The following is a 13,853-nucleotide window of genomic DNA, read 5'->3' on the forward strand; positions in this document are numbered from 1 at the left end:
TAGCATTTAAGTCTTGCATTCCATGAAATCTTACAAAAACAGCTAAGCTATAAAAATATGGAGCCCAAAGTTGAGACCCAACGTCGCTCATAAACGTTTTCGAAAGAGACTTTGATAGCGCGGTCTTGATTTTTTCTGGTGCACAATCGTGAAGGGATTAATGTCGATTTAGCCTGAGATAGCGAAGCAGACACGTGAGTTTTGTGTACATGCATTGATATGACAAGATACAAGGTCGACGATGTCTATGAAACAGCATGTCACTGTCTGCATCGAACTAGCTTAGGAGGTCTCTAAGGTTGGATCTCTTCTGTTGCAGTGCACGGAAGATCCTTGACAGGTACCGGAAATACACCGGCTTTGCAAGAAATGCAGCACAAGCTCAAGGTCCAGAGGTAACTGATGTTGCATCTCTCTTAGTATTTCATTCACGATATAAGTAAAAGCCCACAAAATGGCGAATATCTAAATGATGAAGGATATGAGATTCTCCCGTACTTCTGTGTATGTGCAGAGAGAGAGAGAGAGAGACAGAGAGAGAGAGAGAGGCAATTTCACTTAAAAGACCTGTATTTACAAGCCGCTCATGGCAGTATGGGAAGGATAGAGGATAGCAGCCATGGACGAGAAGTATAGCATAGCCGAGGAGGATTATAGCACGGCCAAGGGTGGCGGCCATCCTGTAAGGTTAAGAACACGCCATGGCCACTCCAAGTGTGAACAAACTGCCGCCCAAAGCTCTCGCCTGTGTCAAGAGTCTTCCTATAGCTGCTTCCAACTGTCACAGAGTGACTGGATTAAAGCTCCCCCGAGGTGCTATACATTGATGCCCTCTAATTGTGGTACATAACCATACGTTTTTGTTCAGAGTCTCCAGGCACTCCAAGCGAGAAGAACTTGTCGACTCCATCCTGTTACAGTTGTCCTACCCAAATACCGATTGCTAGGCACCCATGAGCTTATACAAGCCATAAGAAACAAGAAGAATCGCTAAAAGATATTGGAGAAAGCATCCATTATGCTATGCTTTTCCTTAGTTATGTGATGGGCCCAATCCAATGTCAACTTACATCGAGATGTGTCTACCAACCTAGCTTCTATTAGCAATGGAGCTAACTAGCTTTTGGGCGACTATTAAAGCTGGCCACAACCACTCCCCCGGATCCCGGCCCAACATATCTAAATGACTATCTTGTTGGATCCAAAGATGCCCCTGCTAGATGCTTGACCAAGCTATGTATTGATCGAATTGTCATGTCTTTCCTTGGAGGCCTATGATTCTAATCCTCCTCCAAGGGTTGTTGAGGAAGGCAAGACTTTGTTACCCTCTATCTAAAAGTAAATGGCTACCCTTCTAGACCTCTAACTCTATCTGCCACTTGCACTCAAATATCCAATATAGTTAAAATTTGTATTGCCCCACACATGTCCTAGCTTTCATAGGCTCTTAGTGAGGTGGGGCTAGTGAGTCCTAGGGGATCCTTATATCAATCTTCGGCCCTCTAGGATTCGCCCCATTTCAATATCCTAATTCCTACTATAGTAACTCTAGATATACACCCTTGTAAATGTCTCTCCATACCCTGATGGAGCAAACAAGATCAACCTCCTAGCCAACCCATTGAATGAGATTATATTCCTTGAGTTTCATCATGTCACCATATTCTCAAACATATAGGCTCGAGATGGTAGATTGTTGGAATTCACTCAAATATATATCTCTCAAGTCATATATCTATACTCCAAGTGCCAAATATTCTAAGGTCCACAAATGAGGAGAAACTATGATAGACCCTCTGCATTGGTAGGTTCCTAATAGAAGGGGTCTAACCTTCAAGACCAAAGGGTTCCTAGATTGCCTACATAGACTTGACCATTGGATTTCCATAAGAAACAAATACCGATTGCTAGGCACCCATGAACTTATACAAGCCATAAGAAACAAGAAGAATCGCTAAAAGATATTGGAGAAAGCATCCACTATGTTATGCTTTTCCTTGGTTATGTGATGGGCCCAATCCAATGTCAACTTACATCAAGATGTGTCTACCAACCTAGCTTCTATTAGCAATGGAGCTAACTAGCTTTTGGGCGACTATTAAAGCTAGCCACAACCACTCCCCCGGATCCCGGTCCAACATATCTAAATGACTTTGCATTTGCATGGAGTGTGGATTCATATGGCATGAGCAAGAACTCATCCATATACTTGATCATGGCATATCTGTGATATTTAATTTATGACTTTTATAGGTGATTGTATGATCATTCTATATTAAAATAGTGATTATATATGAACCACTAGCATTAGTGGTGGCAACAAGAAAGAAAGGTTGGGAGAAATCAAGCAACTAGAGAATGGGTGCATGGGATTTCAAAGTAATAAAATATTTTTGTTGACTAGGGTCCCTATGAAAAAAGAATATTTTCTCGCAACAATATAGTCAAATTCAAAGAAATCAGGGAAACATTTCTAATATTTTTTTTGTAAAATCTAGCTAATCCTAGAAAAGTTCGAGCTTCATGCGAACTCTTGGGATTAGGTAAATATTTTATAGTTTACATTTTTTCAACGATCAACTATGATAACTTTAGTAAAAACTATATGACCCAAATTTTCAATTTGATTTTAGAAGAATGAACTCTTATCAAGATTCAAATACAAAGGATTTTTGTGCAATAGTACAAAAACAATGTGAAGAAATTTCTTCTATTCCTCTTTTGATTTATTGAAAACAAGTATATAATTAAAGAAAACAATTACAAAACCTTGATCATCTTGAAAATTTCTATTTATCATGTAGGTAAACATAGCTCCTCTATTAGTACGACTAAAAGGCATAATAATATATTCATAATGACCAAACCACGTCTTAAATGTAGTCTTAAATACATGCAAATTTCATAATATTCTAGTTTGAGATCTATCATGCCAAAATTTTTAGCTCCTTTAAGTTTATTAAGCAATTCATCTAGAAATTAGCTCTATTGATTTTTAAGAGTCACTTTGTTTAAGGCTCGATAATCAATACATCTTCTATATGTTTTTTTGTTTCAATCAACAAAACAAGTGTAACAAAAGGAGAAACACTAGGATTAATCAAACTATTATCTAACAATTCAATCAGTTGTCTTTGAATTTCTTTTTGATAGAAAGGACTGTGTATCTATAGAGTTTTGTGCAATGGAAAAAGTTTGATTTTTTAATTTGATTATCCTTGTAATGATGGTAACTTAAGTGGATAATTATCTATAAAATGAGGTCTATATGAGTCTAAAAACGTTTTCTATGGGGATGACAATGGACAAGACTTAGACTTTTTAACTTCAATTATAAAAATCATGTATACCTTGTATGGCTTTCTTAGTGCTCGGGTAGCTTATGTGTGATTGATTATTGAATACACTTCAAATTTAAGGTAGCTAATCATAGAGATTGTCTGTCCTTAGAATTCAAAAGTTATTGTGCTAGTATAATAATCAATGGTAGAGTTAATTTGATGTCTAAAAAGCATATCAAGGATAATCTCTCATGATCGAAAGAGGTGCAACTAAGGAATCACTTTTTCCTTTATACTTGCCCATAGAAATTTCTAAACCTTTAATTCTCCTTGTTTCATTATATCTAATGCCTTGAAATGTAGATTTAACCTTGTGTAATGGAATAATTTTTAATTATAACCTCCTAATCTATTTTTTTGAAATATAAAATCATGATATCTATCATCATCATGCAAAATAGTCGCATTTGAGTCATGCCTAGAATCTTTCATCTTCAATAGAGCATGCAAAGAAATAGGTATACCTTATTTCATACTGTAATGTGTTCATAGTTCAATCAAAGGTGCATTCAAGTAACTTCTCGATATTGTGAAATTGGGTCCTGCTTTGATTATTATTGGATGGTAAGAAAACACAACAACCAGATCGATAATAACAAGGTTTTCCTTTATGCTAGCAAGTAATTTTGGATTTTTTATTTTAAAAATTAAGATTTACACTTCGAGGCTTTACCTGGTGCGCAAATCGGATGTTGGATGCATATGTAACAAGCATCGGAAGGTCTCCAAGAACAAAGAACTCTACTTTAAGCTCAAAAATCAAGAGAATAGACTTGGACGACATGAAGCAAAAAGACCAATTGGGTACAATCTCCCCCCATGCCTTGTGTGAGCGCTTCACAAGGCATGTACTTAAAATTGTATTCGTATCAAAGCTAAAAATAAGCTCACTTTTACAATAAGTATGCTTTAGCTTTTGTATTTGCTTTTTTTCAAATAAAGAATAAAGCAGTTGGGTGGCCCAAGAGTCGAGTTGTGCCCAAATACAATGTCCAATAGTGAAATATTTAAACCGTGCACCCATGCGCATACAAAATAATAAATATTTATCGAGTGCTTCAATAAATAAGCACGTCTAAATAGATATTAGTGCCTTATCTTTAATAATAAGATGCGCGCCCATAAAAAATGATAATTTATTCTACATAATTTGAATACATGCTATTGCTGCTTTCCAATGCCACCGCTTTCTACTCTACACATCAATTGAAGTATTCACAATTGTTGAAAAATAATAAAAATAAACCTACAAAAGTGAATATCTAGCAGTCTTTAGCTACAAAATAAATAAATAGGTTGGAACTCCGTCTTAACCTTAATTTAATATGAGTGCACTCTAAACTCATAAACGTCCATTAATTTAAATATGTATTTTGTGGAATCACCCACTGTGGAGTCACCCACATGCACATGAAACTAACATGACGCCCGAAAAGAAAACGCACCCCCGTCGAATCCACACACAAGGAATTCACCTTGTGTAGGAGCCTCAACAAATAAATATAGTTTTATGGAATCTATCGCAAAACCCCACAAAATCCACTGTGGAATATGCCTCCTGGCATCATATCCTCAGGGTGGGATAGCAATTGTCCTCAATTGCTATTAGCTCAATGTGGAGCGAGTAGTGAGGCGTAAGCATTTAGATCACGGACATGCATCCATTGAGCCTCTTCAGCAGGATGATTTTTAAACTTAACCAAATATCTAGAATATCTACGGCCAGTTCTAGTAGTCAGAAAGTTAGTATATAGAATAGTTTCAGGTTCAAGGATTTCAATTTCTTCTTCTAACAAAGGAGGGTTTTCATAGACAGGGTGAACATGTAATTGGCCTCTAAAAGGTCGTAACAAACTGATATGAAAAGTATTGTGGATTTTTCAGTGTTGGGATAATTCTAATTTAAATGCATTGTCATTGATTTTGTGAATGATCTTGAAAGGTCCATAAAATCTAGGGGCTAACTTAACAATAGGATGTTTCTCAACACTTTATAATCGTCTCTTTTCAATGCGTAACCAAACATAATCATCAATTTTGAAACTCATAGCTTTTCTTTTCTTGTTAGCTTGTTTAGTGTATGATTGCTTCGCTTTCGTAATCATATCTTTGACTTCAGCAAAAAATAGTAGCATGTATATTGGCAATATCATCAGTAGCTTTAACTTTGTTTGACAATGATGTAACAGGTGTAGGCAAATTTATATCCATAAATGATTTCAAAAGGTGCTTTCTGTGTAGCTGTATGTGGTGTATTATTGTATGCAAACGGAAGTAAATGTAAGTGTATATCCCATGTTTGTGGTTTTGAAATTGTGTATGCACGCAAAAGATCTAAAATTATATTGTTAGTAGCTTTTGTTTATCCATTTATTTCAGAATGAAATGCAAATGAGAAATCAATCTTTATACCTAAATTAGCAAAAAAATAGTCAAAAAATTATTGCAAAATCTAGAATCATGGTCAGAAATAATAACTTTTGGCAAACAATGGTTAATGAAAACAGTTTTCAAAAACAATTGAGCAGCTTGAGATGCAGTTAATGTTTTCTTGCATGCAATGAAATATGCTTGTTTGCTAAATCGATCTACAATAGTCCAAATCATGTCATGATTAGCTTGGTTGTTAGGCAAACCAATAATAAAATCCATTGAAATATGTTCATATGGTCGTTCAGGAATTAGTAAAGGCATTAATAAACCATATTCCTTACCATGGTATCGCTTAACTCTTTGACAAATTAAACATTTAGATACAAAGTTAGAAATATCAGATTTCATCTGTGGCCAGTAAAAATCTTCAACCAATATACGTAAAGTAAAAATAATATCTCTATGGCCTTGGTATGGGGGACAATGAATTTCGTGCAACACAAATGATCGAAATGGAACAGTTATACACAACCTTTTCTCATAAAACATAAATCCATCAAAATAAGACAATGAATCTATTCGAATCTAGTTATTTGCAACTATTTTATTCCAATCAACTTGAAAACTGGGGTCTTGATCATACGTATCTTTCATAGGGTTAAGGGAATCAAAAGATATTACAGAGATATTATGGATAGTTTGTATTCTACTCAAAGCATCGACAACAATATTCTCTTTTTCGGGTTGATATTGGATAAGTGGATAAAATTTTTGAATAAAAGTAACCCATTTAATATGACAATCAGAAATTTGTGGCTGACTAAGGAGATGTTTGATACTTTGTTGGTCAGTTTTGATCATGAATTCAGATCCCATTAAATAGTGTTTCCATTGATGTAAAGCTTGTACTACAACTAGTAATTCCTTATCATAGGTAGAGTACTTGAGTTCAAATGGTTTAAGTTTGCAACTAGAGTAGGCTATGGGATATGAATTTTTCATAAGGACAACTCCTATTCTAGATCCACTAGTGTCAGTGACTAGAAGAAGAATGGTCTATTAAAGTCAAGTAATTGCAATACAGGGGCATATGTTAAGGCGTGTTTCAGTAAATCAAAAGACTTTTGCTGATTTTTAGACCAATGATATATAATACCTTTCTTTAATAATTTTGTCAAAGGCAATACAAGCAATGAAAAATTTGTCACAAATTTTCTGTAAAAGCTAGCAAGACCTAAGAAAGAATATAGTTCATGCACATTTTCAGGTATCGGTCAATTCAAAATTGCTTCTATCCTTTTAGGATCAGCTTCAATACCATCAGATGAAATAATATGCCCTAAGAAATTCAATTTGAGTTTGGAATAATTCACTCTTTTTAGGATTAGCGTATAATTGATTCTCTTTCAATAATTTGAAAACTAAGGATAAATGTTCATAATGCTCATTCTCGTTCTTATTGAAAGCCAATATGTCATCAAAGAAAAAAATTACACAATGCTGATGCTTCAAAAATATGCGATTCATCATACGACTAAATGTGGCTGGTGTATTAGTTAAACCAAAAGGTATAACAAAGATTTCATTATGTCCAAATTGTGTTCTAAATGCAATTTTAAAAATATCAAGTGTATCCAATCGTACTTGATGGTATCCAAATTTAAGATCTATTTTGTTAAATATTGTGGCCCCCTGTGGCTTATCCATGAGATCGTATACCCTAGGGATTGGATATCTATTTTTGACAATGATCTTGTTTAGGGCACGATAATCAATGCACATCCTATAGGTGTTATTTTTCTTTTTAACTAATAGAACAAGTGCACCAAAATGAGAACTACTGGGCCTAATGAGTCCTCGGGTTCTTCAACTTGGATTTGAATTCCTTTCTCCTCAATTTGATTATGTCGATAAGGTGCTTTACATGGTGGTTGAGAACATGAAATTAAGTCTATTTTATGATCTTTAAGACGTGTAGGTGGTAAGCCAGGTGGTAAGTTAGTAGCAAAAAAATCTTTAAATTGTGAAAGGAATTGTGAATGCCTAGGATGCATCAGATTTTCCTTAGCTTCAATTTCATTCACCCATATTAAGTATGATTTGCTACCTTTTCTTACTGCACGTTGTCGAAGGGTTTTCAAAAGCAAAGTCGCGACCACAAAGGACCTTGACTAATTTCAGGATAGAAGATCAATCAAGCGAGATCAGATTCAATTTGAAAGCTCAATTTTAGATAATATGTGACATATATTCAGCTACATCTGAATGGGAGCATCTCCAATAAACAACTTGGTGAATACTCATGTCATATAATTAGCAACTCTCTTGAATAGATAAAATTTCTGTAGCAGTCATCCAGATCTGGTGTAATTTTGCATAGATATACACAGCTCTTGCACACTTAAAACTTTGTCACAGGTCTTCCAAAATATGTAATTCTTCACCATATAGAATTGTGATAAGATCAAACTTGTGTAACATGCATTTTCATTGGCATGTTGATATTGTTTTAAACTGATTCAAAGACATTTGATTCAGTTTTAATGGCACTAGGTTTATAGATCATAATGCAGAATCTGAAAGTCTGAGATCTCTGTTGCAGGTTGAAAGTTTCATAGGAATGTGGAGTACCAAGCTTTGATAGAGTTTTACAACTGGATTCAGTGTATGCTCTAGCATATGTGCTTAAGCCAACTGTCTATAAGGATCTCCAAATGTGGGTTTGAGAACAAAAGAACTGAAGATAAAACTATTGATGTTGAAATGCTGCATTTTGAGAGGCTTGAAGATTTTGTAGTAGTTGTAACTGACTGCTGCTGCAAACGTTGAAGATACTTCTGCTTTTGATCTGGCATTATCTCTGTGCGTCCTAAAAATTGACCAGATTCTAGAGGTTGAAATGACATTGCTGAAGGGGTTCTCCACTGTCCTCCTGGGGTGAATAATCTAGTGTCAATAAATCCACTTGCTGCAAAAGAACATGCATCTTGACTTCCACTTGTTTGTGCAATCTTAGAGGCTGATTGCAACAGAACTCGATTCTGTGAACTGGATGAAGTGAACTGCTGTCCAAGTCCTCCACTACTTAGCCTTTCATCACCAACAATAACTAGCTTGAAGCTGCTTGCTGATCTGGATCCCAATTGTCCGTGCTCGAGTATTGTGGCTTTCACAAGACGGGTATCAATCTGGCTTTCACAAGACTTCTTCGAGCTTCCGCTTTTGTTTCCATTTCCTGCCTTTTCTTCCGTTCATACTCCTTCAGAGAAAATCAATCAGCAAAGTAAGAAAGATCCTGAGCTCTCCTCTGTCACCTCTGCTAATTCGCAAGCTTCTGTCCAGATAGGTGACCTGAAAGATTCCGCTGCGCAAACTCGTAGGAGGCCTTAAGATTTCAGGAAATTGTGGCAGCTGAATTCATTTCTCCCTTCCACAGTAATCTCCTCTTTTCTTCCCCTTCGAATCACTCCCTTCAACTCTGCACCCCTTCGCTTCAGCTTCAGCTCCCTAATTACATCATGAGTCATGCTTTCTGCTTCAGCAAGCCGAGCATTCAACATGAATATCTCTTTTTTTTCTTGATAGAGCAAAAGCCTCAAGTTCTTCTATCTTCTGTGTCTTGATAGCATCCGGTTGATCTCTTCTAGCCAACTCTCTCTTTCCTCAATAAATTCATGAAGTTGCTCCTTCAAATTTTCCAATTCTCTTGCCTTCTCTTCCGCCTTAGTAGTTCGGAGTTAAGCTCTTTCAGCAATTTTTTGCACCTATTGATGATTAACCAGAGAAGCATAATTGGTGATATCTCCCTTTTTCTCCCAATAGATCCCCCCTCTGGTTTTTCCCCCGTTTTTTGCTTTTTCTTCCACACTCTCAATACACTACGCTCCCTTTTTTTTTAGAAACGCGGCCTTCTCCCAATTGAGCACTCCCTCCAAAGCTCTTTGTTTTCTCCTTTATTTGAATGATGTCCAACAAAGAAGCGTACAATAACACGATCAGAGCGAACGGCTTCATATAGCATCCATGATCGCCGAACTGCCATGCGACGATCAATATTATTTCCAGTAGAAAATACACCAATGAAGAGTTCATTCCTCCTCTTGGGAGGTAAAGGAGGTGCTTTGATAAACTTCAAAATCCACTTGTCTAACATCCTCTGATGTTGGCAGGCCAGTGGCCATGACTGAAATGGGTTTGACATTGCCTTTTAACTTGACATCTACAACCAATGATGGTTTCAAGTTCTGCCGATACTCGAAGGAAGTAATGTGCTTTCCATTCACGGTCATGTGAAAGCCTTCCCAACCCACCCACAGTGTAGCTGCAAAACGTAAACCATTTATAAAAGGAAACCAGATCTTTCTGTCACCCACAAAAAGTTATTGGGATGGCCTTCTTCAATGAAGCAGATCCTACATAGAAAGCTTCACCCACATCATTCTGAGCCCACAACACACTTGCGTTCCTCCACACTTGATATCTCAGAACCACTATTCAACTGATCCCTTGTTCTCTCTCCAAAACATTCCTGTAAACTGCTTTCAAATCATTAGGAATCTACTGAACTTTCTGTATAAAGCCATCTTCAACTCTAAGTTCCAAAGTCCCATGTCAATCAGATCATTATTGATTAATTCCTCTTACTCCAAACCCTCTTCCACGTAGAACAAAAGTATAAACACAACAACTAAATATGTACAAAGTATCAAATCCCACACACAACTTTTGGGTGGTTTTCACACCTCGAATGCGCAGCAATATGACAACGTTTAGCCTGTGTGTGACTAAGCAATGGAAATTTATCTAAGGTGTACGTACCATGTAATGTGATTTGTTTCCCATTAGAATGAATCTTCATTGAATACATAAAATAATCTATATCAGGATTATATTTATGACGCCAAGGCATTCCTAAGATAATGTCACTAGATTCCAAAGGTACAACTAAGAAATATTTACACTCAACATAATCACCAATCTTAATTTCCAAGTCATGAACTTCTTGTGTACCATCGTAACTAGTACCTAAGAATGCAGCCTTAATGCGATAATGAGTTGAAATAATATGTAAATTTAATTTGTTAACCAATTTTGTAGAAATAAAATTGTAAAACAATCTTTTCTTTACCATGCACAAGACATTTCATCATTAATAAAGAACGAGGATTCGGCATACCTGGTAAAGTATCTGAAGTAGTACCCATATCCTCATCGTCTTTCGTGAAATCAAGCATTTCTTCATAGTCTGCATCTTCAGTCACTCCCAAGTAGTTGATATGAACAATTGGCTTTTTGGATTGACAATTCACCGCTAGATGTCGAGGTTGGTGGCACTTGTAGTAGACTATGGGTTTGGCTTTGGAAACATTATTAGTAATAGCTGGTAGTTTAGAGATGTTGGGATCTAGTTGGAAAGATGGCTTAGGATTTGGATTTGTGTTCGATGGTAAAATAGGGGTTTGTGGTCTAAGATTTACGGAAAGAAAATTGAATAAAGCGATTTTGATTGAATCTTTGAAAGTTAGAATTGAATTGCTTTATACCGAAGTTACTGTTAATTGGGAATTGTTGTGGTTGCTTCTCTTGTCCTTGAATTTTGTCTTCAGCATTATGGGCCAAAGAAATTGCATCCTCAATAGTTGTTGGCTTGAACATGTTCACCTCCGCATAGAAGTGACCAAGAAAACCAGACATAAACTTGCCCTTGTGGATCGCCTCAGGTATGTCTTCAAGCATTCGAAGTTGCAATAAGGCATTCTAGAAATGCTCACTGTATTGCAAAATAGACACATGATCTCTTTGTTGCAGAAGATCTGGTGCACAGATCGGATACTGTATCCTTGCGTAGTGAACACCGAAGGTCCCCAAGAACAAAAGAACTCTACTTTTTGCACAAAACTCAAGGTAGAAAGCATGCACGACATCAACAAGAGACCAATTGGGTACAATCTCTCCCCATGCATTGTGTGAGCACTCCACAAAGCATGTATTTTATGTATTAATCATCTTCAAGCTCAAATAATAGCCCAAATTACAAAATAGCACGCTTTTGGCTTTTGAGTTTGCTTTACCACAAGATAGAAATAAAGCTAATGAGCGGGCGCCCAAAGAGTCAGGCATACCCAATACAATGTCCAAATACAAATATCATAATCATGCGTCCATGCGCATACAAAATAATAAATAAATATCCAACGCCTCAATAAATAGGCGCGACAAAATATAGGCGTCATGCCTAAGGTATGCGCCCGTCAAAATATAAGTGATAACTCGAATACACGTTGTTCTCCAATGCTTTCCTCCACCACTGCTGCTATCTCTACACATCAACTGAAGCATTCACAATTGTTAGTAAAATAATACAATTAAACCGACAAAAGTGAATACCTAGCAATCTTCAGCTACATAAATAAATCAACTGGGTAGAAATCAATCCTAACCTTAATTTATCACGAGTACGCACTCTAAACTCATAAACGTTTATTAATTTAATATGTATTTTGCAGCATCACCTGCTATGGAATCACCCATGTACACACTAAATTAATGAAACGTCCGAAAAAGATAGGCGTCTCCGCCATCAACTTCTCACACAAAGAATCCACTTTGTGTATGAGCCCCGGTGAACAAAGTTTACGGAATCCACTGTAAAACCTCACGGAATCCACCATGGCACAGAATCCGCCGTGAAATATGCCTCCTCGCATCATACCCCGGGATGGGATAGCAATTGTCTTCAATTGCTATTAGCTTAATGTGGAGCTAACAGAGTAGGGAAAGCATTTAAGTCTCTAGTGTGCATCCATTGGGCCTCTTCAACACGATGGTTTTTAAACTTGACCAAATATCTAGAATATCTACGGCCAGTTCTAGTAGTCATAAAATCAGTATCTATGATAGCTTCAGGTTCAAGTATTTCAGTCTCTTCATCTAACAAAGGTGGATTTTCATAAACAGGATGTACAGGTAATTGATCTCTAAAGGGTCGTAATAAACTAATGTGAAATGTGATGTGAATTTTTCAGTGAGGCGGTAATTCTAACTTGAATGCATTGTCATTGATTTTGTGAATGATCTTAAATGGTCCATAGAATCTAGGTGCTAATTTCACAACTGGGTGTTTATCTATACTTTGTAATCTACGTTTTTCTATTCTCAACCAAACATAGTCATCAACTTTGAAATTCATGGCCTGTCTTTTCTTATTGGCTTGTTTTGTATACGATTGCTGGTCTTTGGAAATCATGTCTTTAACCTCATCAAAAATAGTAGCGTACATACTAGCAATATCATCAGCACTCTGAATTCTATTTGATAAAGATGCAACAGGTGTCGGCAATCTATAACCATAAATCACTTCAAACGGTGCTTACTGCTAGTGGCTTCTGTTTGTCCATTAGTTTCAGGATGAAATGCAGATGAAAAATCAATCTTTGTTCATAGGTTAGGAAACAAAGTAATCCAAAAGTTGTTACAAAATCTAGAATCACGGTCAGAAATAATAACTTTTGGTAATCCATGATTAGTGAAAACAGTTTTCAAAAACAATTGTGCTGCTTGAGATGTTGTTAAAGTTTTCTTGTATGGAATGAAATATATTTGTTTACTAAACCTGTCTACTACCGTCCAAATCATATCATGGTTAGCTTTAGTATTAGGTAAACCAGTAATAAAATCCATAGAAATGTATTTCCATAGTCTTGATGGAATAGATAAAGGCATAAGTAAACCATATTGTTTACCATGATGTCTCTTAACTCTTCGACAAACCAAACATTCAGAAACAAAGTTAGATACATCAGTATCCATATATGGCCAATAAAAATCTTTAGTTAATGTACGTAAAGTAGATATGATACCTCTATGACCTTGATATGGAGGACAATGAATCTCATTCAAAACAAAAGATCTAAATGGAACTGTAACACATAATCTCTTTTCATAAAACATGAATCCATCATTGTAAGACAGTGAATCAATAGAAATCCAGTTATTTCCAACTAATTTATTCCAATCAGTATGAAAAGTAATGTCTTGATGATAAGTATCTTTCATAGGAGCTAGAGAATCAAATGATATGACAGAAATATTATGAATGGTCGGTCTTCTACTTAATGCATCGGCTACTACATATTCTTT

General features: G+C 36.2%; 1 protein-coding gene across 4 annotated transcripts in view; it reads left to right on the forward strand.

Moving 5' to 3' along the window:
* Nucleotides 1-13,853, forward strand: part of LOC148030003 (uncharacterized) — a 118,677-nt gene that overhangs the window by 82,116 nt on the left and 22,708 nt on the right. For 3 of the 4 annotated variants that reach the window (XM_087687189.1, XM_087687188.1, XM_087687191.1), the window contains exon 2: nucleotides 320-395. In XM_087687189.1, coding sequence (XP_087543315.1) covers nucleotides 320-395 — 76 coding nt within the window. Of the gene's footprint in view, nucleotides 1-319; nucleotides 396-3,993; nucleotides 4,314-13,853 lie in introns of those variants that run through there. The other variant, XM_087687190.1, reaches the window with a different exon arrangement.

The sequence above is a fragment of the Lygodium microphyllum genome, chromosome 10 (assembly GCF_053477565.2).
Source record: "Lygodium microphyllum isolate KBCC chromosome 10, Lygodium_microphyllum_v1.1.10, whole genome shotgun sequence".
Taxonomy (NCBI): domain Eukaryota; kingdom Viridiplantae; phylum Streptophyta; class Polypodiopsida; order Schizaeales; family Lygodiaceae; genus Lygodium; species Lygodium microphyllum.